This window comes from Peromyscus californicus, unplaced genomic scaffold, assembly GCF_007827085.1.
Source record: "Peromyscus californicus insignis strain IS unplaced genomic scaffold, ASM782708v3 Scaffold_20__1_contigs__length_68692818, whole genome shotgun sequence".
NCBI classification, from domain to species: Eukaryota; Metazoa; Chordata; class Mammalia; order Rodentia; family Cricetidae; genus Peromyscus; species Peromyscus californicus.
The window spans coordinates 49,787,836-49,814,982 of NW_026294503.1; the positions used below are offsets into that span (position 1 = coordinate 49,787,836).

Below are 27,147 nucleotides of genomic sequence, written 5' to 3' on the forward strand. Positions count from 1 at the left end.
TATTACTGTATACAAATTACATATAATTATATACAAAATTATATTCTGCTGGCTATAAAAGCAGAATACAAACTGCAAACCAAATCAGAGCCCATCAGAAGCTTTAGTGTCACACCTTTGAAGGATCTGAGTTTTCTTGCTATAACGAACTAATATAGCTACATTGTCTTTTTGTTATCGTGTGTTTTGAATGTTCTTTTATTCCAATATGATTCATGTATTAGAAGGAAACAGTCTAGGCACAGGGTGTTTGCTTTTCACTTTATTAGTGAGAAACACAAAGTTAGCTGACAAACTCCGGCCCTCTCTGGTAGTTACTTACCAGAGCTTAAGAGTCAAGTATTTCAGCCGGGCGGTGGTGGCGCACGCCTTTAATCCCAGCACTCGGGAGGCAGAGCCAGGCGGATCTCTGTGAGTTCGAGGCCAGCCTGGGCTACCAAGTGAGTTCCAGGAAAAGGCGCAAAGCTACACAGAGAAACCCTGTCTCGAAAAACCAAAAAAAAAAAAAAAAGAGTCAAGTATTTCATATGAACCACCTGAGAACCTCGTTATAGCCTCACTAAAGCTAGAAGCTGGATCTTCGAGAAGTCTGCTGATCCTGTCCTAACTGGGTCCTGCAGATCACACCCAGTTCCTTGGAGCGGAGAGAATACCCTGAAATCTTCACTCTGGAGCTCCCTAAAGCTCAGAGGCTTTTTACCTCCCATGTGCACCATGTGCCTCCTTCCACAGTAGACTGAGCTTTAGACAGCCCTCTTAATACCCACTTTTCCCATAAGTTAAAATTAGGGCTATTTCAGGGCAAATTGACTATTAATTGTAGCATTTATGTATTTCATAACCACTTAATATATAGAAAAGCTATCTTTGCTTTTCTGGGGGGTGTATAGTTCAATGACCTTATTACATTTTATTTTTTGTGTGTTTGTGTCTGTGTGTATATGTGTGGTGGAACTAAATCTTGTGACTTAGTCCACTAAGTAGGCACAGAGCATGTTCTGTGTACAAGAAACAAGTTCTATTCAGAAGTGACCATTGGACTTCAGCAATTGGACTAAATCAGATTTCCATGAAGATCTGCAGACAGTCCTGTTCTCTTTGAAACAGGAACAAACACTGCTGAAAACTGTCCACATTCCTTTCTCCATGCAGTAGCATTTACGTTAAGTCGCTGTTACTAGGCAACACCTTATAGTTCTGTACATCCTTAAGATAAACTAGATTTAGAAAAATTAGGATTGTACTAAAGCAGATGACTCAGTTTCACCATCAAAAGTTTTCTGCTTTTAAAACTTGTGAGATTACTTTACCTGTTTTCAGTACTGACACACATTCCCTCTGAAATAATTTCCCATATATCAAGGCTGGGGAGGTATTCAATGGTAGAACACTTACACAAGGGTCTGGGTTCCATCTCCAGGACCACAAAAATAAAAACCTCTAACCAGCTGTTTCCTTTAAAGATAATGCAAGGCAAGACCAGAGTAAAGATGCTGCAGAATTTAAAATTTTATAACCAATTTATTTCAAAACAGAAGTTCTTAAACAAACAAAAAACAAAAGAAAAGCACACACTTCATTCATTGCTGTCATAGGAAACCTCCATTGGAATGGGGCTGAGCACCCCTTAACTGGAGTGGGCTATAACTGTATAATTAAAACTGTAGCAATTTTTTCCATGACACATGGGACTAAACAGAGACTGACCTAACCTCCACAGGGTCAGGGTACAGGCATTCTCATTTCTAACGAGACTGAGGGGACTGTGGAGACTGGGATGCTCGTGATGCTCTGGGCTTCCGGTGTCTCCTGCTGCCTTCTTGGTCTTCAGTGTCTGGATACTTGGAGAGATCCAGAGTCAACACGTGGCTGAACATGCATTCATCGTGCTGAAATGGAAGGAGGCCAGTTTTAGCTCTCCTGCTTACAGGAGAGCTATTTTTCAAAGTGAGGTAGGTCACTAATCTTGACTTGCATTTAAAAGGGATTAGTTATCCTGTTTTTTTTATTTTGTTTTTTTGTGTGAGTTTTTTTTTTGTTGTTGTTTGTTTGTTTGTTTGTTTTGTTTTTTGGAGACAGGGTTTCTTATGTATCCCTGGCTGTCCTGGAACTTACTACGTAGACCAAGCTGTCCTGAAATTTAAAGAAATCTGCCTGCTTCTGGCTCATAGGTGCTGGGATTAAAGGCATGCACTACCACACCTGGTTCAGTAAATTAATTTTATCTTAAAGGGGAGTTGCCTAAAAACTGAAGGTCTTGAATTGTCCCTCTACTCCCTTGGCTCATGTCTGTATCTATTTAAAGACTCTAGTGTGTGTGTATGTGTGTGTGTGTGTGCCTGCAGCGTACGGGTGAGGAGGTTAAAGGACAACTTTCAGGGCTCAGTTCTCTCCAGAGTCGGGGATGGAGCTTATGTTGTCAAGCTTGGCAGCTGGCGCCTTTACCAGCTAAGCCATCTCAATGGCCTTAGCTCAGTTTTTGACCTAAGTATGTGTTTGAATGGCTTTAAGACAGGTGTTTTTGAAATTGTAAAAGTTCTTGTCCCCTTGGAGTGCTGAGTGAACTTGTTTTTAGATATAGTACATGTTTGCGTAAAATATTCACAAGTTAGAAAGGAGAAGCACAGTATTAACAGTCTGTTCTATGTTACTATGTACTACTGTTTTTCAAAACACAACTATCACACTACCCTGCTGTTTAAAGATATTTTTTTACTGCACATACTTACTCTTTGTGTGTGGAAGGGATGAGTTGGTTTTCTCCCTCTATCACACGGGTCTGGAGGATCAAACTCAGGTCAACAGGCTTGGTAGCAAGTGCCCGAACCTGCTGAGCCATGAACTACAGTTTTAATTTTCTTCGTTCGCTTAAAATGTCTTAAATCTCTGTCGAGTAAGGTTTAAACCTTACTCTTTAAAAATCATTTGGTGGGCTGGAGAGATGGCTCAGAGGTTAAGAGCACTGCCTGCTCTTCCAGAGGACCTGGGTTCAATTCCCAGCAGCTACATGGTGGCTCAAAACCATCTGTAATGAGATCTGGTGCCCTCTTCTGGCATGCAGGTGTACATGCAGGCAGAACACTAAACAATAAGTAAATCTTTAAAAAAACATCATGCCAGGCAGTGGTGGTGCACGCCTTTAATCCCAGCACTCAGGAGGCAGAGGCAGGTGGTTCTCTGTGAGTTCAAGGCCAGCCTGATCTACAAAGCGAGTTCTAGGACAGGCTCCAAAATACACAGAGAAACCATGTCTCAAAAAACCAAAAGTAAAATAATAATTTGGTTTATATTGACCCACTGTAGAAAGCCAATAGTGTCTGCAAGCTCCTGGACACTATGGATGTGGAAGGGAATCCCAAGGTTGGCAGGGTCGAAGGAGTTTATGGGGCCTGTCCTCGCCCTGTGTCTCTTACCTCTGGGTAGATGCCTATCAGTGCATCAGCTCTGGAGTAGAACTCCTCTTTCAGGGAAATGATTATCATCTGAAACTGTTCCTGACTCTGCTCTTTGATGTAACTTGAAACCTGGGAGGAAATAAAAAGCACACATTTCACCAGCAAGGCAAGGCCTCCTTTGGGCTCTGGAAACAATGATTCTCTTTCTTTTTAGTTTTTAAAATTACATTTGAGTTAATAACTCAAAGCTTAAAGATTGGGAAAATGAGCCAGGCGATGGTGGCTTATGCCTTTAATCCCAGCATTTGGGAGGCAGAGGCAAGTGGATCTCTGTGAGTTTGAGGCCAGCCTGGGCTACGGAGTGAGTACCAGGAAAGGCGCAAAGCTACACAGAGAAACCCTGTCTCGAAAAACCAAAAAAAAAAAAAAAAAAGATTGGGAAAGTGTAGTATATGATTTCGTAATCAAGTCTTGGTTAAAGATGAATTCTAACTCCTTCGGGAAGCTCAATTCAAAATATATATATATAAGTTAAATAACTGGGGTGTGGTGGTGCACACCTGTAATTCCAGAGAAGCAAAGGGTCTGAGGGAGGTCCTGGAATCCTCAAGGGCATGCCTGAAACCACCTAACATCCTCCCACTAAGGCCCTGCCCTCTTAAGAGCTTCCTTTATGAAGCTCAATTGAAGAAAATCCCTTCCCAGTGCCATAGCCTTTATGTGGGGGCATTTTTTATACAGACCATCGCATCACATCTCTAGTTCAAGACTTCCATTCCTGCATCATGGTTACTGCCATGGCCTCTAAAACCAGAGCCCCTTCTGTGAATGTGTTTTTTTTTTTTAAAGCCTATCTCATTAATTCACTATAGATAGTACTTCAGAAGCACAGTTATCCTGAATTCAGAGCATTTAGGACCAGTGTACTCTAACCCAGACCAATCTTAGGGACTTGGCAAGTTTTGAACTTTTGAATGTTTTGAATGGTATGTTGTGATATTTTATCTGTGTACCCCAATAAAGCTTATCTGAGGATCAGAGGAAAAAGCCAGCCACTATATTTAAGTCAGGCAATGGTAGTACATGCCTTTAATCCTAGCATTTGGGAGGCAGAGATCCATCCAGATCTCTGAGAGTTCAAGGCCACGCTGGGAACAGAGCCAGGCATGGTGGCACATGCCTTTAATCCCAGCACTAACCATGGAGGTCTGGAGGTCTGTACAGACAGACAGAAAGTGATAGAGCTGGGCAGAAAGAGGAAGTGATATAGCTGGGTGGAGAGAGGAAGTAAGAGGGCAGGGAAAGAAAGGCATATAGTCGTGAGTATACAGGAAGTAGTCTCTGGAGGCTGAGGAGTCAGTAAGGTGAGGTTGGCTGTGGCTTGTCCTATTCCTCTGATCTCTCAGTTTTCATCCCAATATCTGGCTCTGGGCTTTTTTTTTTTTTTTTATTAATAAGACTGTTTAGCAATTCATCTTACAGTTTGTTCATTTTGTCATTTTATTGTCAAGCAAACCATCAAACCGCCTAGTCTTCCTCCATGGTTTCTTGAAGCTTATGCTTGAGTCTTTGTCCTGACTTCCTCAATGATGGACTGTGACGTAAAGTATAATCCAAATAAGCCCTTTCTCCACTAAGTTGTTCTTGGCCGTGGTTTTGTCACAGCAACAGAATAAAACTACAACAAAAATGTTCTATTAGAAATTGAAAGCAGGCTGGAGAGTGGTGGCGCATACCTTTCATCCTAGCACTTAGGAGGCAGAGGCAGGCAGATCTCTGAGTTCAAGGACAAAGCAAGTTCCAGGACAGCAAGGACCATTACACAGAGAAACCCTGTCTCAAAAAAATAGGGGGAAAAAAAAAAGGAAATTGAAAGCAGAAGCCCAAGGTGGAGATGGGGGTGGTGCATACCTTTAATCCCAGTACTCTAGGAGGCAGAGGCAGGAGGATCTCTGAGTTGGAGGCCAGCCTGGTCTTCAGAGCAAGTCCCAGGACAGCCAAGGCTACACAGAGAAACACTATCTTGAAAAACCAAAGGGGGTGGGGAATTGAAAGCAGAAAAAATCTTACTTTGCCAATGTTAGTATTGTCCAGGGCTGCATCTACTTCATCTAATACAAAGAATGGAGCAGGCCGAAAACTAGAAAAAAAATTACATGCACATGAGTAACAACTTACTTGTTTTATGAAGACTCAGAGGCAAGGAGTAATAGTCCTTAGGGTATACAAAACCTTTCAGAAATTCTGAGAGACTTCTAGTGCCACCATACCCAGCTCCCACACATTTCAGTGACAGCTCTGAGCTCTCTTCTCACATGTCTGCATACTGGATTCCATATGAGTATTCAGCCATCATCTCCCCTTCCCTCTACCTGTTCTCTCCTGTGGGCAGTTAGTGGCAGCAATTATTATAGTTACTTAGGCCAAACCCATGGAGTCATGACTGACACCTTCACATTCCATGCCTGTCTGTTAGCACCCTCTATCTCTCATGCTATCCTAAGCCACTACTACCTTTCCCCTTGCTTGTTACTTGGACTTAGGGTCTTTGCATTTGCTATTCTTTATTATATCCAGAACATTCTTGCCTTAGCTATCCATACAACTTGTTTCCTTAATTCTTACCCAGTCTAATCTAATCTAATCTTCTTACTGTTGTAAAGTGCTTCAGGGCCACCCATATCTCCATTCCTTTATTTTTTTCTTCATGGGATTTGTCATTTTCAAATATTCTCTATATTAGGGAAATAGTTTACAAATATACTTCACTATCTCCTGAAAACAATTTTTTTTTTTTTACAACAAATGTGATTTGTAACACCCCACAATGGTTTTATACATGAGCCTAAGATCTCATACATGGGAGGCATGTAGTCTATTGCTGAGCTATAGCCCCAGCAAAAATGAAGTTATTTGTTTTGTTTTTCCTCTCTCTTAACCCTGGCTGTTCTGGAACTCATTTTGTAGACCAGGCTGGCCTCAAACTCACAGAGATCTACCTGCTCCTGCCTCCTGAGTGCTGGGATTAAAGACGTGTACTGCTGGGCAAAATGAAGTATTTTTAAGGAAGACACTTTGTTTTGTTCACAGGAGTCTCCACAGAGCCTGCAACAGTACCTGAAAGTGTGAATATTTAGTAGAGTGAAGGGGTAGGGTGCTACCTAGTGAGAATCTCACTCTGCTGTGATCCTGCGTCTGGAGTCCCTCCCCAGCTGACCAGGGTTTGTCTCTGTACCTCTCCTGTGGGGGCCTGTCCCATTCCTTTCTTGAGACCAGAAGTCAGATTCCTGTGATCTTTCTTAGTGATGGGAAGAGGCAGCACTCACACTGCTGCCACCTGCTGTGAATGCTGAAGGCTGTGGTTTGTCTCAATTTTACCCAACTTTTGTTTCTTGATTTATGTTTCAAGAGAAACGGTACAACCATCATCAGTGGAAATGAGGATATTAAGCCCCCCACTCCCTTTTTTAAGGGAACAAATATTTTGCTTTCATTACACAGCAGAGCTCTGAGTATGGCCTAGGAAAATAATATGTAAATTAGGTCATTGCTTAATGTTCATTTTTGGCAATCTTGATATCCTATGTGGATTATCCAAAAACTTTCCTTTTAAAAATAAAGCCAGTACTAGCTATTGACAACATTTGTCAAAGACTGTACTTGTAGGTTCTCTAACTTGATATAGACCTAAAACAAACTTCAATTTATGACTGAAAAATTAGCTTTGCTAAATATTATTAAAGAAAATAATTATAGCTTTTCTGTAGAAAGATGCACTTGGTAACTTGATGTAGCCTTACCTGTGTACAGCAAACAGAAGAGCCAAAGCAGCCACACACTTTTCTCCCCCTGACAAATTGTCCATAGGCATGAATCGTTTGCCTGGAGCCACACAATTATAGCTAATTCCATCTAAATAAGGTTCTTCAGGGTTCTCTGGGCTAAGAAATGCCTGAAACACATTTATTTAGCCATATTAGAAAAGTAATCAATATATTTCAAGTTGAGTGGCAACATATTTAAATGAAAAAAATTCTTTCTCTTGGTTAGGTTTTCCTCAATTTTGATGTAAATGCCTGTAAATACATTTAATTCTAGATTTAACCACAGACATGAGTTATCTGGGATGAGGGAAAGAGAATGTTCAGTGTATCCAAGGCCCAGGTCTTTCCATCATAATTCCAGTCAAACCTTAGCAACAGATGCTGCAGACTTACAAAAACAGTCTCCATCAACTTATTTGTTGGTCTATCTACCTGGCATTTACTATGGGCCACATACTGTAGATATATGTATGAATCCTGTTTTCAATGAATTAATATGCTTATTTTATTAAATAAGTTATGTTTTGTTGAAATTCTAAAATTCAGAATTAGGATCATCTCAGTCATAACATGAGCTCAAGCAGAGCTGGTACATAAATCCTGACCTACATCTTTTTCCACATTTAATTCTACAAGTATTTGCTGTGGCTATTGATAATACAACTGGAGTGGATAATACGATGGGCCAAAAGATTCATTCAAATGGATAGTATCTGGATTTGACCCCACCTTTAGTCTTCCACTCACTTTTGATATGCTGATCAATACAACTATTTCTTCTACCCTGAACCCACTATTACCACAGAGACCAGTAGTTCCATAAAGTCAATTTAGTAGCAGACAATAGAATTTCAGCATTTAAAAAAACTTACAAAACAAATGATCCAACCCCACTCATGTTTCAGGTGAAAAAATAGGCCCAAAGTGGCTCTGACTAGTCTGTGCTGTCAGGATAGTGGTGGAATCCAGAACACGTCTTGAGATGACCGGTCTTCAAACACTGGCTTTGCACCTACATCATTTAAGGACTATGCCATGGTCATTTATCTCTCACCGGAAAACAACACAAATGTCATCATTTACACTAAGCTCCTGTAGTATTGGGGGTTGAAAAACACACCTGGGCACTGCTGTTCCTGCAGAGCTTCTTGTAGATCTGATCAATTGAGACTGAGATGTGCTCAAAACACTGGCTGAAAGCATCGTATCTCCGTCTTTTCACCTGTTCAAATTCTTGTCTACATACTCTAGCTTCCTTTCTGCTGGCCTCAAAAGCTAAGAAAAAAAAAAAAACATTCTTTATTTTTGAGACCATTGGGTTCTTCTCTTAAAATTTAATATATAAAGTATTTCCAGAACTGATTTTTGAGTTTGGTTGTCTTAAATATATATATCTCCAAGATACCTTAACTGCTACTAAGTTCTGAGAATACATCTTTTAAACTCAGTAAGTCTTTTCCTGGCAGAGCTAATGTCTAAATAATATTAGCAAATCCTGACAGTGTATTTAATATATTTATTTTTCTGGTATGAAAAACTTAATTATATGTTTTAAAATAATTAATAAGCCTACTTTTTTTTTTTTGTTAAGACAGAGTTTCATGTAACCAGGTTGGCCTCAAACTCACTATGTGGCTGAGGGTGACCTTGAACTTCTGATGCTCCTGCCTCCACCTCCAGAGTTCTTGTATTATAGGTGCATGCCCTAAACCCAGTTTATGAGGATTTGGAAATGGAACCCAGAGCTTCATGTACATTAAGTATTTGTCCAACAGAGCTATATTCCCAACCCCCAATAAACCTATTTTTAAAGTAAAGCAGGACATTCTTCATGAAGGAAGACATTTTGTGTTTCAGTATTTAAAAAACACACATTAATATAAGGCAACAGACAAAAATACATGGTAATAAAAGAAAGGTACAATACAAGGAGGTCGTTGGCACACACAGAAATAAAACACCCATGAATATCATCTTGCTAACAACTATAAACTCAATTTTACCATCTGCAGATTCTTGAAACTTGTCTCTGACAGCCTTTAAGTTCTCCTGGGCTCGTAGGTTTGGAGCTGCAGTCTTCAGTAGAGTATTTTCTTGCGATGCTACTTGCTCTAGAAGGAGTGTAAGGTGGTCCTCCACTTCCTTATCTGATTGTAGAGCCTATCATTAGCAAAGAACAGCATGGGTTGGCATGCCTTTCATATTCCAAGGTATAACACTTATCATTCTTTGTATGTGTGAGCCTATCTCCCATAGCATGTGTGTGGAGGTGAGAGGACAGCTTTTGGGACTGATTCTCTTCTTCCATTATGTATGACCCAGGAATTGAACTTAAGTTGTCAGGGTTGGTGGCAAGTGCCTTCATCTGGTAGGCCACTTTGCTGGCCTAAGACTGCTGCTATCATATCTCTCCCCCCCCCCCTCTGTCCCTCTTTCCCTCCCTCCATCATCATCTATCTATTTTGTTTTCTTGAGATAGGGTCTTGTTATGTAGTCCTGGCTGGTCTGGTATTTACCATGTAGCCTGGACAGGTATTATTAAACTTGTAGCGATCCTCCTGCTTCAGACTACCAGATGCTGAGATTACAGGTGTGGCACCACACCTGGCAAGGATGCTACCATCTGACTCTACTTGCACCCTCTGCATCTCCTTGCCCCCTTTGTAAGCCATTCTGGGTTTGGTACTGCAGTCACACAGGCAATGTTTGCAGCTTCCCTACCCAGCTGTGCCTTTCTTGCTCTAACACTGTATAATGCTGCTCTGTGAACATTCTTTACCTCCCAAGATTATGATCATGCCCAAAATGTGAAAATTCACCTATCATCTGTTTCTTTGTTCATTAAAAATAATATTGGTCATCTATTATAGGTTAGTTTGAAAACTAGTCTTTGCCTTAAAAGAGCTCACAGAGGGGCTAGAGAGGTGGTTCAGTGGTTAAGAGCACTGTCTGCTCTTTAAAGGGCCTGAGTTTGATTTTTAGCATCCACATGGCAACTTACAACCATCTATTAACTCCAATTCCAGGGGATCTGACACCTTCTTCTGGCCTTTGAGGGCACCAAGCATGCATGTGGTACAAGCATACATATAGGCAAAACACCCATACACATAAAAAACATTTAAAAAAAAAACCTCAGAGAAGGAAAAAATACAAACTGACATTTACACCAGGATGAAAAAGCCGCCTCACAGGATGAGCACAGGTGCTACAGGGCAGAGAGAAGGAATCCAAATGACCTAGAAGGTGTAATGCTTAACTCCAAAGCCAATGAATAAGAAGGGGGAGGAGAAAGTGTAGCTATGTTATTCCAGGAAAACTTCCTTGACTCCTAAAGGCGGTTAATTAATATGTAATAAGGATAATATTTAACTTACTAAGAGAAAGATTATCTGGAAACTGAAATAAGCTGCTTATTTGGGTGACTTAAAAAATGAATAAATTTTAAGTGATTAAAAATGATAGTTTCCTGCTGAAATACTATGCTTCCAAGTTTCCCCTGCAGACTACAGAAGTCCTTTCCACCCTTATAAGGGGCCGGCATCCCATCTTCTTCTGTAGGCATTTTGACCACCCACATTCACAGGCGACCAAGTTGCCCCACTACTGGGAATAAACATGGCCCTAAGGCTAGACCAAGCCTCTCTTTCTACTTTCTGTCTCTCTACAGCTGCCTTTAAATAATCTTAACACACTGGTGCCAAAAGACCAAGGAAGGCATCTGGAGGTGGAAGCTGTCCCCCACCTCCCCAAGCTGGCAACTCCAAGCCTTTACTCTAGGACCTTCTCTGTCTCAGCCCTTTCTCTCACCTTGCTGTCTCATCCTGACACAGTTTGACTTAGGTGGGAGGCCACGATGCATTCAACCAAAACACACATGCAACACAACAAAATGCCAGGACAAGGTAATTGGTTGCACTTAACCCTGGTTAGGTTTGGGAGTTCACCAGAGCTTTTTTCTGCTTTAAGACCCGCTGGGACTTATCAAAGGTTACTGGACTGGACATTGTTAATACATATAATGGAGTTTTTTATCTGAATCTGTCAAATGTTAATGGACTAGACATTGTTAATGTAATCTTGACGGTGTATATTGTATATACTTATTGGATTTAATTTTTCTTGTATTAGTTATAACTTTTTTTTAATTTTAGACAAAAAAGAGGAAATGTGGTGGTATTGTGTTCCCCAAAATATTGTGCACCCTAATAAATTTATCTGGGGTCAGAGACAGAACAGCCACTAGATAGAGCCCTCTGGATCTCTGTGAGTTCAAGGCCACATTGGAAATAGCCAGGCATGGTGACACATGCCTTTAATCCCAGAAAGCGAGCCTTTAATCCCAGGGAGTGGTAGTAGAAAGCAGAAAGGTATATAAGGCATGAGGACCAGAAACTAGAAGCTTTTTGGCTGGTTAAGCTTTTGGACTATTTAAGCATTCAGGCTTTTGAGAAACAGTTCAGCTGAGAGCCATTGGGATGAGGACACAGAAGCTTCCAGTCTGAGGAAACAGGACCAGCTGAGAAGTTGGCCAGGTGAGGTTAGCTGTGGCTTGTTCTGTCTCTGCTCTTCCAGCGTTCAACCCAATACCTTTGATCTTATTACTAAGAACTTTTAAGATTCCTGCTACAATGGAAATGCATCAGACTTTCCATTGGCTGTGAGAACCACTAGATTAGCCAAAAGCTCTGAGAACCTTCCACTGACCCTGTGGTTTCTTAATACTGAAACTATAACTTTTGGGGACACCCCCTTACTTTCTAGGTACATTAAGTCATTACAAGGCATTGAGGATGCTCTATGCAACTGGATTTGACCCATTTTTTTTTTTTTTTGCCTTTGTCTCTCATCTGCTTCAAGTTTTTCTGTAGAATTGAAACCAGTGATTCTCTTTCACCTTTTAATGCAAATCTGGTCTCAAAATACACGGAGAAATGGCCACTGCTGGCCCATTTGGAACTTTCAACTTTTAGTATCTAAACTGATAATAATGGAATGGCAGCATGGTCTGAGGCTCCCTCCCCCATAAAACTCAGTTTACTTTAATCTTTCTCAAGATTCTGGCTTACAACCATGCTCAGAGTCAGAATGACTCCCACTGTTTCTTCTGGGCCTCTAATCTTTATTCCTGAGACTACACAGAACTCTTGCCTTCTGCTTTTGGCCTAGCCTGTCTCTCCTCTTTAAAGCTAAGAGGTAGACATTTTGGATTATCTGCCCCAGCTGCCTACCCACACAAACTGGTTATGGATATGTTGATCACTGGGTTTAATCTTAGAGAGAATTGAATGTCTTTTTGGGTATCTGAAAATTTTTTTCCTTCCTTTCTACTCTACCGAGAAGGTAGGCTCTGGAGCTGGAATTTGGCCTGTCTGCTCTAGACCCAAGCATGTATGTTTAAAAAAAGTTTCCTCCAAAGTCTGTCCTAGGTCAGGCTGGTCACCTGACTCTGTGACAGGGAGGAGAGCTAACCAGAACAGCCCAAGAAAAGACACTTTGTTCTTAAGGATAACTAAGAAGCCAACTAATTCCCTTAGAGGTTACAAATGGTAAGGTGTTTTTAGTTTTTCAAGACAGGATTTCACTGTGTAGCTTTGGCTATCCTGGAACTCACTCTGTAGACCAGGCTGGCCTCGAACTCATTGCTTGCCTGTACCTCCCGAGTGCTGGGATTAAGAGCATGCACCATCACTGCCCCCAAAAAGGAAAGGTGTTTTAATTCTGAATTCTCCCCACTTTTCCTTCATTTTGTTTACTATCTTCAAAGCTTTTTTGAAATTTTAACTTTCTGTATTTTAGGATTTGTAAGTTCACTGAGTAGGACTTTAAAAGGACGCACAGATAATCTTAATTTGCTAGAACATGGATTCAACTTTTGTTCAGGAAAAAGGTAGCTTGCCACATCTTGGCTGGTGACCTAGCAGCCATGTGACTTGGCCACCAACTTTACTAAGGTTAAAAAGAGGACATGTCATGTGACTTCACTGTGATCTTGGTTAGGGTGACCTCACTATGTCTTTGCTAATTTTGTTAAGCTTTAGCTATTTGATGGAACTGATCATATAAAAAATATGGCATTTTGTAAAAATACATTATAAATGGATCATGAAAATGAGGTTCCCTGTCTCTGTGGACTGTATTTATGATTTAAAGTTTACTTTGATAATAATGACCTTTAATTTACGAATTATGAGTGTTTTAAGACTCAAACTTAAAAACTGTATGATCCTAATCTTATAAAAGGTATGAACTTGTTGTAAACTATTAAGATATAAAAATTAATGGTCAGTTAGATGTAAAAAAGCTTAGGACAAATGTAATCATTTAATTCCAAATGACAAGCTCAGAGAGAATAATTTTTATCTTCTACCATATAGTATTCTGTATATTTATCAAAATTAAGAACAAAACAAGTGTAAAGTAAACAAAGTTTGTTTAATGTAAAATAATATTCAAAATCAGGTATATAAAAAATTCGTCATGAAAGTTTGAATGCTTGAGAAAAATAGGTTAAATTTACAATATACTTGTATGGCATGAAGTTCCTCAGGCTCAAATCGTTCCCTTAGATGAAGCACAATCCCACCACAGTAAGATGCATACTAGCCTCCTTAAAGGACAAGGCCGCATGGGAGTTAAGACCTGCCAAAAGTCTGCTGCTTCTGTTCTGGCTGTGTAGGTCTGACCAGCTCTGGCTATATAGGCCTGGCCAGCTCTGGGCATGTAGGTCTAACCAAAACCAGAACAAACAAATCAGAAACCCTCCTTAAAGATGAATTACTCTTCATGTCACACATGACAGAGATTTTTCATGCCCAGTGGAGGATCTCAGAGAGTCTGCACCCATATTCTAAGTGTCTCAAACAGCAAAGAGGCAAAAATAGCAATTACTCTGTCCTCAATGTCTCCCAAATTAGTATTTGAGGATGCTGTGAACAGGGAAACCTTGTACTTAAGTCTACCACCTGACTGGTATGGGGCTTGTATGCTAGTTCAATTGAATATGTCCTTTACCCCGGCTTTCAATTCTTCCTCTTAACAAAAGCTAATTCCAGGGTCCACACCCTAACCACCATGTACCCTGATTAAAGGAGGCTGCCAGAAACTCCATCATCAAACTCACAGCTTTGAAAAGTTATTCAGACTATCTAAGTGGTATTTTTGACAGTTGGCTTTTCTATCTGAAAAGTCAACAGATGATTCTATTAAGTGTTATCCCTTAACCCATAAGCCCTCAGGTTCATCAGGAGCTGACTTAGATGAAGGAGATTGTCTCCAACCTGGGCTCACCTGTAGTGTTTTGAAAATATAATCTATTCTCTGCCCAGATAGAGCTCCAGGGCCAGTGCCTACACTCTTACCTTGAAGCCTACAAGGAGTACACAGGCTTTGGGATAATGCTTGTGGATATTTCTTAGAAATTCCAATGTGGGTGGGCGGATGTGACCCACTTCAGGGACAGTGCCAGGTGGAGAGTTTGACAGGGGCGGTACACCTGTCAAACGGTAACGCAGGAAGTGTCCTAAGGCGAGCTCAGGGAGGTTATTAAGAAAAAAAAATTTAAAAAAAAATTCCAAAAGCCAAAAGCTTATTTAATTTGATTATCTTGCTTTACAAATTATACCTCTAAATAATCAATAGAATGATATCAAGAAATGTGCTTACTACTGTTAGTATGTGGTAACCTACCGATCTGTCCATCAACAAAAGGAGTAAAGAGTTGGCCTTCTTTGTTAGTTTAGTACATGTTACATGTAAGTTATTTGTTACAGATTTGACATGACTGATTGTTTTCATTTTTCATCTGTTTGTTGACTGTATGGAATGAAATGTTATAAAAATTTTACAAGGCTCTGTTAATAGGGCTAATTTTAGAAAACTATAAAATGAATCATTTATTCTTAACAAGGCAGTCACTATCTTTGGGAATATACCTTTATTAAAAAATTAAAAATAATTTTTTGGGGAATACAATTTAGAATGAAATGTCTTTTTACATAACCTAGCAATATAAAACATTTACTGTATAATCCTGGAATGTAAGTGTAACAATTTGATGTTAACAAAAATATATATTGTCATGTTTTCAAATACTAGATATGGACATTTAAGGTAATAGCCCCAATTTTACTTTATCAAATTGTTTCTAACTAGAAATTTTGTTTTATTTGAGATATTGTTTTTGTTCATTATCACTTAAGACACTCTCTGTTCAGATCCATTCCTTGGATGATGACTTTAACTGACTTCTTTCACACAGCCTCCAGGTCCTCGTTCCTTATGCAGGAGTCTGATATAAACAAATAGCTAATTACAGTCACCTCATCTTTCTGTAGAATCCAGTACATGGTCCAGTCAGTTGTACAATTTCATTTAACTTCATATTATATTGACTCATGTTAATGTTGATGCAAAAATTCCCTCATTAACTGTCTCTTAAAGTTCCCCACAAAGTTGTAGTTATTACCTCCTGACTTATGTTCTGGATCTTTGCCAACAGTTAAGTTTCACCACGGCCCCTTGGTTGGCTGTTGCTCTCCTCATCACCCTTCTGTGAGCCTTGAAGCAGTTACTGAGCGAGCCACACTCCCAAACCCCTAAATGCAGTTTGGGTGACCTCTAAAAGGGGCCTAGTGGGCCATGGGTCATCCAACTCATCTGTCTTTTTGCCACACTGGACATTGTTTTTGGGACTCCGAACTAACAGCAGGACTGAAGCCTTCCTTGAATCAACTAACCTCTGTCTCATCAGCTCAGAGCAGCTTCACATCCTCCTCTTCAGGACCACCTTGACTCCTTGACTTCTTGACTGCTGCAGTACTCCACAATGAAAAAGGACCAGCTCTGACTACTGCTAAGGATGGATTTATGCCTCCCTCAAACAATGCTGCCTCTATGCCAATCAATCAATCCTAACTGGTTTTAAATGAAGCCCAAAGACACAGGTACCAAACAAAATTATTTCTGGTCCCTCCCACTCTGGCTTCTCCCCTTGATCACTTTTTCCTCCTTATTATCCTCATGTGGTGGTATTGTGTTCCCCAAAATATGATGCACCCTAATAAACTTATCTGGGGTCAGAAACAGAACAGCCACTAGATATAAAGGCTAGAAAATGGTGGCACTCACACCTTTAATCCTAGCACTCCAGAGGTAGAAATCCCTCTGGATCTCTGTGAATTCAAGGCCACATTGGAAACAGCCAGGCATGGTGACACACGCCTTTAATCCCAAGAAGTGAGCCTTTAATCCCAGGGAATGATGGAAAAAAACAGAAAGATATATAAGGCGTGGAGACCAGAAACTACAAGCATTTGGCTGGTTAAGCTTTTAGGCTTCTAGCAGCAGTTCAGCTGAGATTCATTCTGGATGAGGACTCAGAGGCTTCCAGTCTGAGCAAACAGGACCAGCTAAGAAACTGGCGAGGTGAGGTAGCTGTGGCTTGTTCTGCTTCTCTGATCATTCAGCATTCACCCCAATAACTGGCCTCAGGTTTGATTTTATTAATAAGACCATTTAAGATTCCTGCTACATCCTCATACCTATGTTTTTTTTATTATTTTTTAAAAATTTTATAATTTAATTTAATTTTACATATCAGCCACGGATTCCCCTGTCCTCCCTTCTCCCGGGTCCCCCTATGCCCTCCCCCCACATACCTACGTTTTTACCCTTTTATAAGTTTTACTTACTGAACTTCACCCTATACACAAACAAAATGTTTCACATTAGCTCTTCTGACAGCTCTCACTCTGCAACAACTCCATTTGTTCCTGATCCATCTGCAAAAAAGACCTTTTGGATGCTGTGGAAAATCTGGCTAAAAGGGACCTTCATCTCTTTCACCCCAGGCCAGATATAATCCTTTATGTTAGTCCTCTATTGTCTCCTGTCCCCTTTCTTTGATGTTCTGTGGCTCCCTGCTACTTCTGCTAGCTTGTTTTGGTGCAACAGTTCCAGCAATGTGACCAACCAGTCACTGTTACCTGAATCAACATTTTCTCTCACTGGCCCACTCTGTCTCTCCTGCATCTGTTCCTTCCTACTCCTCAACCTTCCCAAAAGTATCTTTCAATTCTATTCTGTAACCAAATCATATCCTTACAGCCCTCTAGTTATTTTTCAAGCCTCTTCAGGAATACAGGATGGCAAATGCCTGATCCATCAAAGCCAATTAAGTTAAGACTCACCCCCTGCTACATGACCAGAGGAATCCCTCTAACAAAGACCCTCCTCAGCAGAAAGCAGCTACAACATTCCTGCCTCTGCATTTTTTTAATAGCCACTTACAATTAGGAATGATAGTTTCCTGCTGAAAGACTACACTTCCCAGCTCCCCTTAGGGGCTTAAGGAAGTCGTTTCCATCCCTATTAAGGCTGCTGTCCATCTTCTGTAGGCATTGGGCCATCTACACATATGGGTGACAAAAGTGCTCCCTCACCATGAATAAACATGGTCCCACCTGAGGTCAGACCAAACTTCTCTTTCTGCCTTCTGTCCCTATACATCTGTCTTTAAATAGTCTAACAATGTAGGCAAATGAAAACTAAATAAAACATCCGCTGGGGATATAGCTCAGGTAGTAGAGTGCTTGCCTAGTAGAGGCCTGGGTTCCACCCCTCCCACTTCATACATTGGTATAGTGAGGCATGCCTCTAAACTCAGTACTTGGGAAGTGGAAGCAAAAGTATCAGAAGTTCAAGGTCATCCTCAGCTACATAGTGAATTTGAGGCCAGTCTGGGTTACATACCCTGTCTCAAAAAACCAACAAAAATAAAACTAAATACTCCAGAAAACCATCAACACAAAATAATTTACTGGATAATGAGACAGAAAAGGACTTTTCTAAACTAATGTAAAATGAGAAAGCAGTAAATAAAAAAACTGTAGAGAAGACAAAAGCCATCAAAAATAAATCAAATAATCCAGCAAGTTTCCCAAATACATTAACACATGATGTTTAAAGATGTGGGCTTTGTTACTCAGCATCATCCTCACTTTTCAACATTGCCCATGCTTTGAGAAGGTGAGCCATTCTTACCTGTGGGGCCGTGTTGAGGGACTAGGAATAGCAATGACTGACTTGGAGTAAGGCTAAATTCACTTGAGCTACTGGCTCAGAAATGAACATGTGACTTGTTTAGATCACAGTGTAACAAGGGGATAATGGCTTAGGCTTTCTAGGACCAACTTCAGTTTTAGAACTGAAGTTCTAAAGTAGGCAAGCACTCTACTACCTGAGCTATCTCCCCAGCGGATGTTTTATTTAGTTTTCATTTGCCTACTTTGTTAGAATATTTAAAGACAGATGTATAGGGACAGAAGGCAGAAAGAGGGGTTTGGTCTGACTTCAGGTAGGGCCATGTTTATTCTTGGTGAGGGAGCACAACTTCAGTTTTAGAACTGTACTACTCCAAAGGCAGGTTCACTTCTCTGAAGATGCTGGCAGTGTGGGTAGGTAGCCCAGATGGCAGCAGTCACTATGCCCAATGAGTTCAGGTCAGCCAGCCTATAGTATGACTATCTCATAAAAAAAAAAAAAAAAAAGGCCGGGCGGTGGTGGCGCACGCCTTTAATCCCAGCACTCGGGAGGCAGAGGCAGGCGGATCTCTGTGAGTTCGAGGCCAGCCTGGTCTCCAAAGCGAGTACCAGGAAAGGCGCAAAGCTACACAGAGAAACCCTGTCTCGAAAAACCAAAAAAAAAAAAAAAAAAAAAAAAAAGGTTACCTATTTTCTGCTATTTGTAATAGGCATTTGGCATTCATCCTGCTCCAGGCTCAGAAACAACACCCTTGACATTTCCCAAGGGATGAGATGAAAGGAGCTCCTACTGTTATTCACAGTCTGCCCCTTTCTACTGTAATGGGGTAATGCTAATAAACTGACTTTTGAAGGATAAGAACTGACTGCTGGTGTACCAAATAGGGTTAGAAGCTTGTAATTTTTATCATGTCCTCTCTGGGAATGAAGAGAAACTAGGGATTCAGTTTAATCACCAGTTACCAGTTGAAACAGTCATGCTTAGAGGGAAGCAGGCATCGAGGTTGGTGGACACATGGAGAGGCTGGCAGGGCAGCACATCTACAGGAGGCAGAATGCATGGGAGCTCTGTACCTCCTCCATTCCTGTCCTATGCATCTCTCTCACTTGTCTCTTCCCATGTTGTATCTTTCATAACAAACTGGTAAATGTATAATAAATTATTACCCTGAATTCTGTGTATGAGTGTAGCAAATTACTGCACTTGAGGGCTGAGGAACCCCTGGGTGACTGGCATCTGTAGTGCAGGCAGTCTGTGCCCTTAATTTTTGGAATCTGATGCTACCCCAGACAGGCAGTGGCAGAATGAACTCCAGCTGGTGTTCAGAGAACTAAATAACTGCTATTCCTCTGGTGTTGGAAACACTACACACAGATGTTAGGTGGTGTATGCACATATTTGTGTGTATGCACATGTATGTGTAGAGGCCAGAGGCTGCCTTTGCTGTCTTCTTCAGTTTCTCTCCATTTTATTTTTATGTAATTAATTAATTTTAAAAAATTACAAGTGTTTTTGCCTGCATGTGTGTCTGTACACCACCTGCATGCAGTGCCCACGGAGGCCAGAAGAGGACACTGGATCCGTTGGAACTGGAGTTACAGATGCTTGTTAGCTGCCATGTGGGTAAAGGGAACAAAACCTGGGTCCTCTGGAAGAGCAGCCTACTCTAACCACTGAGACATCTCCATAGCTGTCTACCTTATGTTTTGAGACAGGATCTGTCACTGGATCTGGAGCTCACTACTGACTGGCTAGACTACTAGCCAGTGAGCTTCAAGGACCTACCTGTCTCTGACTCCCCAGTTCTGGGATTACAGACTTAAAACTTCAGCACCTGGCCTTTTCTGTGGGTCCTGGGGAACCAAACTCAGGTTACTATGTTTGCTTGGCAGGCACTTTACTGACTGAACAACCTCTGCAGCTCATATTTTGGTTTTTGGAGACTGGGTTTCATGACACATGAACTGACAGTCATTCTCCTGACTCTACCTCATAAGTGCTGGGAATGCAGGCATTTGCAATCATCACCCCAGTTTTCTTTTTTCTCTTTAATGTCTCTTCCCCCACAAAACAACAAATGCTACCAACCACCCACCCCAAATATCTTAAACTTAACCATGTAAAAATGATTCTATAGTATTTTAATAGCCAATATTACTGTTAATCACAAACAAATCTTTAAATTACCTTCAAATCCTCCCTTAGAGGACTGTAGTCTATTTGGATGGATGCTTCTTTCTCATAGATATCAGCTGTTGCCTGGGTACTTTCTGTTTCAGTTAACTGAAAAACATACACAATTGCCTGAGTAGTAACCTCTACTCCGGCCACTTGCTGAGTCATTCAGATCAAAAGTTAACCCCTTGTATAGCAACCAAACAGCCACAAAGGCCTGGTCTCAGTCATTCTTGACATAATCATGCACCAGTGTCCTGTGCTCACTTTGTTGCAAGTGCACAACCTTACTGATAACGCAGTTGGAAGCCACTGTCAGGGCTGACATACTTCAATGCAGTCCGCCCTGCATGTCTGCTCAATTCTCACCTCAGCTGCCTCCTCGCTGTCTTCCCTTAAGCTGTCTTTCTTTCCTGTCTAAGTCTCTGGGACCCACTCAGTACTAGGTTTTCCTTTTTTTTTTTCTGTTAGAATGTATGACTATCTAATATAAAAAAATTAAAAAGAGGAGAAAATTACTGTATTCAACTATTGTTTGGCTGTTGGTGTAATATTGATGAAAACCAACTTACAAAATGAAAAAAGAAAGCATTATTCATCCCTTAGTAGACTTCTTAGCAATGTAAACTCAATGAAACTACTTTTTGAATTAAGTTTATGCTTTGCATACTGTATGTTAAAACAGCTCAAATGCAAGTTAAAGCTGAATACAAAATGTGTTGCAGAAGCTCTACATCTCATGAGTGTGACTCCATTGCATATGAGAGAAGACATAACATTTGTCTGAGTTTGACTTACTTTGCTTAATGTCATGATCTCAAGTTCTATTTTCCTTCAAACAATATAGCATTCTTTATAGTTGAACAAACTTTCGTGTGTGCATATACATTTTCTTTCATCTGTTGACTAGAATCTAGACTAGCTCCATATGTTGGCTATTGTGAACAGTATTGTAATAAACACAGATATGCAAGTGTATCGGTGGTATGCTGATTCCTTAGGGCACATAGAGGGTAGTAGTGTATCTGTAACATATGGTGGGTTTTTGTTGTTGTTTTACTTAAGGAATCTAAGTGTCAATTCTTGCTGTTAGTTCTTGAGTTGTTGGAATCCTTTTCATTAAGTTCTTGCCTCTACCCATATTTTCAAGTGTTCTGTTTCCACCAGCAGTTTTAGAATTTCAGGTCTCACATTAAAGTCTTTGTCTATTTTGAATTTATTTTCACATATTGATAGGGAAGGAGAGTTCCATTCTTCTACATGTGACATATAATTTTCCCAGTGTCCTTTGCTGAAGTTGTCTTTTCACCAATGTTTGACTTTAGCACTTTTACTGAAAATCACACTGCTTAAGTGTATATACATGTTTCCCTCTGGATCCTCCATTCTGTTCCACTGGTCTGTGGATCTTTTTTTTTTTTTTAATGTTAATAGCATGTTGTTTTATTATGGCTCTGTCATATAATCTGAGATCAGGTATTGTGATACTCCAACACTGCTTTTTCTGCTTAGGGTTTTGCTATTAAGTCTTTCGTACTTCCATATAAATTTTAGTCTTGTATAATATTAGAGGGACCAGCCTTAATATTATACATCCCAGGGGCTCAGGAGAGAGAACTACTAACGGCGAGGACTATTTTCAGGAAATAGAATCTCAGCACACCGAGCTCTATAGTCCACTTGCTTTAATTCCTCTGGTATAACATCCTTTATACCCAGCTTCAGTTCTGTTCTCATGTCTAGCTCCTTTCTTGGCTGATTTCTCTCTATATTTATCTACTGCTTCCTCTAAGTTCTATCTTAATTCTTTTGTCTTAACTCTGCCTCATCTAGGTCCTTTTCATCTTGTTCTTACCCAACTAGTACTTCCCCATCTGACTCTTCCTCATCTTCCATCTCGTTCCTCTGGTGCTCTTCTCTAGCCCTTCAATCTAATTCTTCCCCATCTCAGTTTGTTCCTCTCAAGTTTTTACCCGTCTAGTTCTTCCATTCTCTTTTCTCTTCTCCGTCTCCTCATGCCCTGGAAGTCCTGGTATATAAAGCCAGGCTTCCAGGGTCAAACTGAGGGGTAAGAATCACATAGGGAGCCAATAACCATTAATTATCATTTGCAACCCCAAAGGGAAGTGACCAATGGGGAAATGAATTAACTAAAGGCTAAATTCGGGTAATATCTAAGAAGAGGGAATCTTATGTACTCAACTATAGTTTTAAACGTGATTAGTAGAAAATGTTAAGAATCTATAAGTTGTTAGGTCAATGGGAGAAAATAAAACTGTCTTCTTTTTTCCTGTGGCTCCTATCTGTCCAAGCTATCTGCCGTTTTTCTGCAAGGTGGGGGAAAGTGTGCTCAGTCGCTAGGCAACCCGTGTACAGCTAGATGCCTCTGGTGATAGTTAAAGGGAGATCTGGAACCAGAGGTAAGGTTTGGGAAAGGAGGAAGTAAAGCTTAATTGGCATATCCGCCAGGCCTTCTCAAATGGGTAGCCTGGATGCTTAAGTCTGTTCTTAGAGAGTACAGAGGTATCTCTGATAAGGTACTTTCCTCCATCTGGGGATGGACCTGGCTGGATGCTGCCAATGATGATAATTACAGGGAGGCTTGAACTGAGGTTTGGGCTGAGCATAGCTGTCAGCACAGGTTATCTAAATATTCCTAGAAGTGGTTAGGTAAGGAGCTGGCAGTCTATAAAGTTAGTAAGGCTGTAAGAAAGGAGGGTCTTTATGTCTTCAATTCTTTTTTTCAATTTCTTTAGAATTTTAAAGTTTTAATTGTAGAAGTTTTCCATCTTTTGATTTGGTTTATTCCTAGGTATTTTATTTTATTTTTTGGCTTTTTGAAACAGGGTTTCTCAGTGTAGTTTTGGTGCCTGTCCTGGACCTTGCTCTGTAAGACCAGGCTGGCCTCGAACTCACAGAGATCTGCCTATATTTGCCTCCCGAGTGCTGGGATTAAAGGAAGCGCCACCACCGCCCGACTTGGTATTTTATTTTTTGAAGCTGTTGTGAATATGTTTTTCCTTATTTCTCAGCAAGTTTATTATTGATATGTATAAAAGCTTTACTGAAAAGATTTTTCTACGCCTTTAGTTTTTAATCTCAGCTCCTTCTTCTACCACATTCTGTTTCTTACTGGTATTATTTATTCATTTAATAATAACAGTTCCCAAATGTAGGAAAAGCATCATGCCAAATCATGTTATATCTTACGTTTTTTTTTTCTATTGGAAATAAACTGTAATGAACTGATAAATAAAAACATCACACAACTAGATTAAGGTAGCCACCTTAACACTTGCCCAGTCTCAAACACTATATATTTTAGGGTTTTTTTGTTTTGGTGTGTTGGGGGCAGTGGTTTAGACAGGGTTTCTCTGTATATCCCTAGCTATTTTGGTACTTGCTCCATAGACCAGGGTGGCTTTAAACTCAGAGATCTGCCTGCTCTGCCTCCCAAGTGCTGGGATTAAGGTTTGTACTACCAGGCCCAGCTAGAGTTTTACACTTTCACTATCGCTTACATTTCTACACTTACCTATCACACACACACACACACACACACACACACACACACACACACACACACACACACACACACACACACACACAAAAAAAAAAAAAACCCCACCATGACAAGGTTGAAACTAGGAAAATAATTAGCTCTATATCTTCTTTCTTATGTGTCCTTTTGCCTGCACTCCACCCTTCCTTATCACATTCTACTCTGTCTCCTGAGTGCTGGGATTAAGGCATCTGCTATACCACACCCAGCTCTAAGGTCTTCCTTTCTGAATGTTATACTATAGTAATGCAATACACACACACACACACACACACACACACACACACACACACACACACACACACACACACACATATACATTATAGGACAGGAAGGATCTATATATGAGAAAAAGTGATTTTTTTTCCCCCTGACTTTGGATCACCATCTTTTCAAAACCTGGTAGGTGTTAAACACTTTGCTGAGAGAAAGGCTGAGGACATGAGATGTTGCACTAGAGCTTCAGAATTCTGAGTCCTCATAGAAGTAAGCCTCATAGAAGATAGGCAGCTCCAAGGGCTGGGTCTAGATTCCAGTTATCCTCAGGTGGTGGGCTCAGCTTCTTGCCATCAAAAGCAGGTCTATCAACCTTTTCTTTTAAAACTTTATTAATAGATTTTATGGTGGTTTGAATGAGAATGGCTCCCATAGGTTCATAGAGTTGAATACTTGAGTCACTAGGGAGTGGCACAATTTGAAAGGATTAGGAGGTGTGGCCTTGTTGGAGAGAGGAAGTGTGTCACTGGGGTTGGGCTTTGAGGTTTCAAAAAGCCCATTCCAAGTCCAGAGTCTCTCTCTTCCTGTTGCCTGTGGATCTGGATGTAGAACTCTCAGCTCCTTCTCCAGCACCATGTCTGCCTGCAAGCTGCTATGTTCCTTGCCATGATGACAATGGACTAAACCTCTGAAACTGTAAACAAGCCTCAATGAAATACTTGCCTTCATAAGAGCTGCCATGGTCAGCCAGGCAGTGGTGGCACACACCTTTAATCCCAGCACTTGGGAGGCAGAGACAGGTGAATCTCTGTGAGTTTGAGGCCAGCCTGGTCTACAAAGTGAGTTCCAGGATGGCCAGAGCTATTACACAGAGAAACTATCTCAGGGCAGGGCCTGGGGCCGGGGCAGAGAAGAACTGCCATGGTCATGGTGTCTCTTCATAGCAATAGAATGCTAAGATTTAAACATTTTTTTTTATGTGTAAATGTCTTGACTGCATGTATGTATGTGTACCATGTGTATGCTTGGTACTTGTGGATGTTAGAAGGCAATGGATCCCCTGGAACTGGAGTTACAAAGAAGGCGATGAACCACCTGATGTGGGTGTAGAAAGCTTGGTTCTCTGCAAGAGCAGCAAGTGCCCTCAACTGCTGAGGCTTCTCTCTAGCCCCACACTGTACTTTTCTTTCTTTTTTTTTTTAAAGATTTATTTATTATGTATACAGAAGAGGGCACCAGATCTCATTACAGGTGGTTGTGAGCCACCATGTGGGTGCTGGGAATTGAACTCAGGACCTCTGGAAGAGCAGTCAGTGCTCTTAACCTCTAAGCCATCTCTCCAGCCCATCACACTGTTCTTTTCAATGCCTGAGCTAAGCCTCCTACCACCTGAACTTCCTGGTGCGTTAGCATCTAGTCTTCCATTTCACTATGCCTCCTTGAATGTCTCCCACTGTGGGGGCTGTGGCAGGATGACACCAGACACATTTACTTGTGACAGTTCTTATTTTCAGGCTCCCAAAGTAGCTCAGTCTTAAATAGGTTTCTTCTGAAGATAGCACTGAGCCCATGGGAAGTGACAAAGAAGACTTACTTTCTCTTGTTGACCGACCACGATGAAGGAATCACTATCTCACCACAATCCCCAATAGGATTCTAAGTTTTTGAGATCTTTCATGGGCTTGTCCTAGTGCAAGATTGCTAGTTTCTTTTTACCAGGGCTGCTTCTACTCTGCCTCTTTCATCAAGGAGTCATGGAAGTCAGTTTTCCATCAGATGGTCTTCCAGTATTTCTCTTGCGAAGAATCTGTTATCTGTTTCTTCTTTCTTGGTAAATATACTTTCTACCTTTTGTAATTTTCCCAGAGTACCTGGAAAATCTCTTTCTTTCTGCCTTTTTTCTCTTTGTCTTTTACATTTGGGGTTTTTTATAAAGCCATCTTTAAGCTCAGGGATCTTTAGCTTTGTTTTATCTATTAGTAAGCCCATATAAAGTATTCATTTCTGTTAGTGTTTCTTTTGGTTCTGCTTAAAACCCCCACCCCTGTTTAAATTATCCTTACACACTGACTATCCAGTAGAGCTCTCAGTTTATTATCTCGTTTGTCTTAAATTTTGATCCTGATACTGCCAACAGCCCCATCCATTTCTTAGTTTAAGTCTGATGTTGGCTCTGATACTTTTCCTGACAGCTAGCTATGTGCTGAGCAAAAGGAGCTACTATAAATAGTCCTTCAGAGGTGTAGGAAGAGAAGCACCTATAGCCCAGTGACTAGGTGCCAATCTTTAGCAAGCTTCTGTGCCTGGACTATGAATTTCACAAGCTTCTCGGTGCATTTTTTTCTTCCTTAGGATGATGAGAGATGCCTGAAGTGGAAGACTGCTAACACCAGACTGTTAACACTTAAGCACTGTTAACCTCAGAAGATGAGGTTCTGGTAAAGTAATTTCTCCAGCGGGCAGCAGACACTGTTAAGTGAGAACCTGATGTCACTTCAGAAGGTTACAACATAAAAAAGTGCAAGGTCGCTGAGCAGTGCTAGTTTACACCTTTAATCCCAGCACTCAGGAGGCAGAGGGAGGCGGATTTCTGTGAATTCAAGGCTAGCTTGGTCTACAGAGCAAGTTCCAGGACAGCCAGGTCTACATAGCAACCTTGCCTTGAAACACCAACACACACACACACACACACACACACACACACACACACACACACACACACACACACACACACACACAGATAAAAATGTAAGATCCTGAGATTGGCTTTCTCTAGAGTTCATATATATATATATATATAAAACATATATGTTTGAGATATGATCCCACTATATAGCCCAGAATGGTCTTGAACTCTTGATTGTTATCTCAGCCTTCGAATCCCTCAAGTTAGAGGTCTATACAGTCTTGCACCACTATGACCATTTAGAAA

At 40.8% G+C, this 27,147-nt stretch overlaps 1 protein-coding gene across 1 annotated transcript in view; it reads right to left on the reverse strand.

Annotated features, from left to right (window-relative positions):
* Positions 1-1,491: 1,491 nt before the first annotated feature.
* Smc1b (structural maintenance of chromosomes 1B) overlaps positions 1,492-27,147 on the reverse strand; it is an 81,240-nt gene continuing 55,584 nt past the window's right edge. The window contains exons 19-25 of the mRNA XM_052748539.1: positions 20,450-20,545; positions 9,223-9,379; positions 8,340-8,494; positions 7,196-7,347; positions 5,466-5,535; positions 3,414-3,524; positions 1,492-1,889 (exon numbers count right to left, since the gene is read on the reverse strand). Of these exons, the coding sequence (XP_052604499.1) occupies positions 1,746-1,889; positions 3,414-3,524; positions 5,466-5,535; positions 7,196-7,347; positions 8,340-8,494; positions 9,223-9,379; positions 20,450-20,545 (885 nt within the window). The 3' untranslated portion in view covers positions 1,492-1,745. The remainder of the gene's footprint in view (positions 1,890-3,413; positions 3,525-5,465; positions 5,536-7,195; positions 7,348-8,339; positions 8,495-9,222; positions 9,380-20,449; positions 20,546-27,147) is intronic.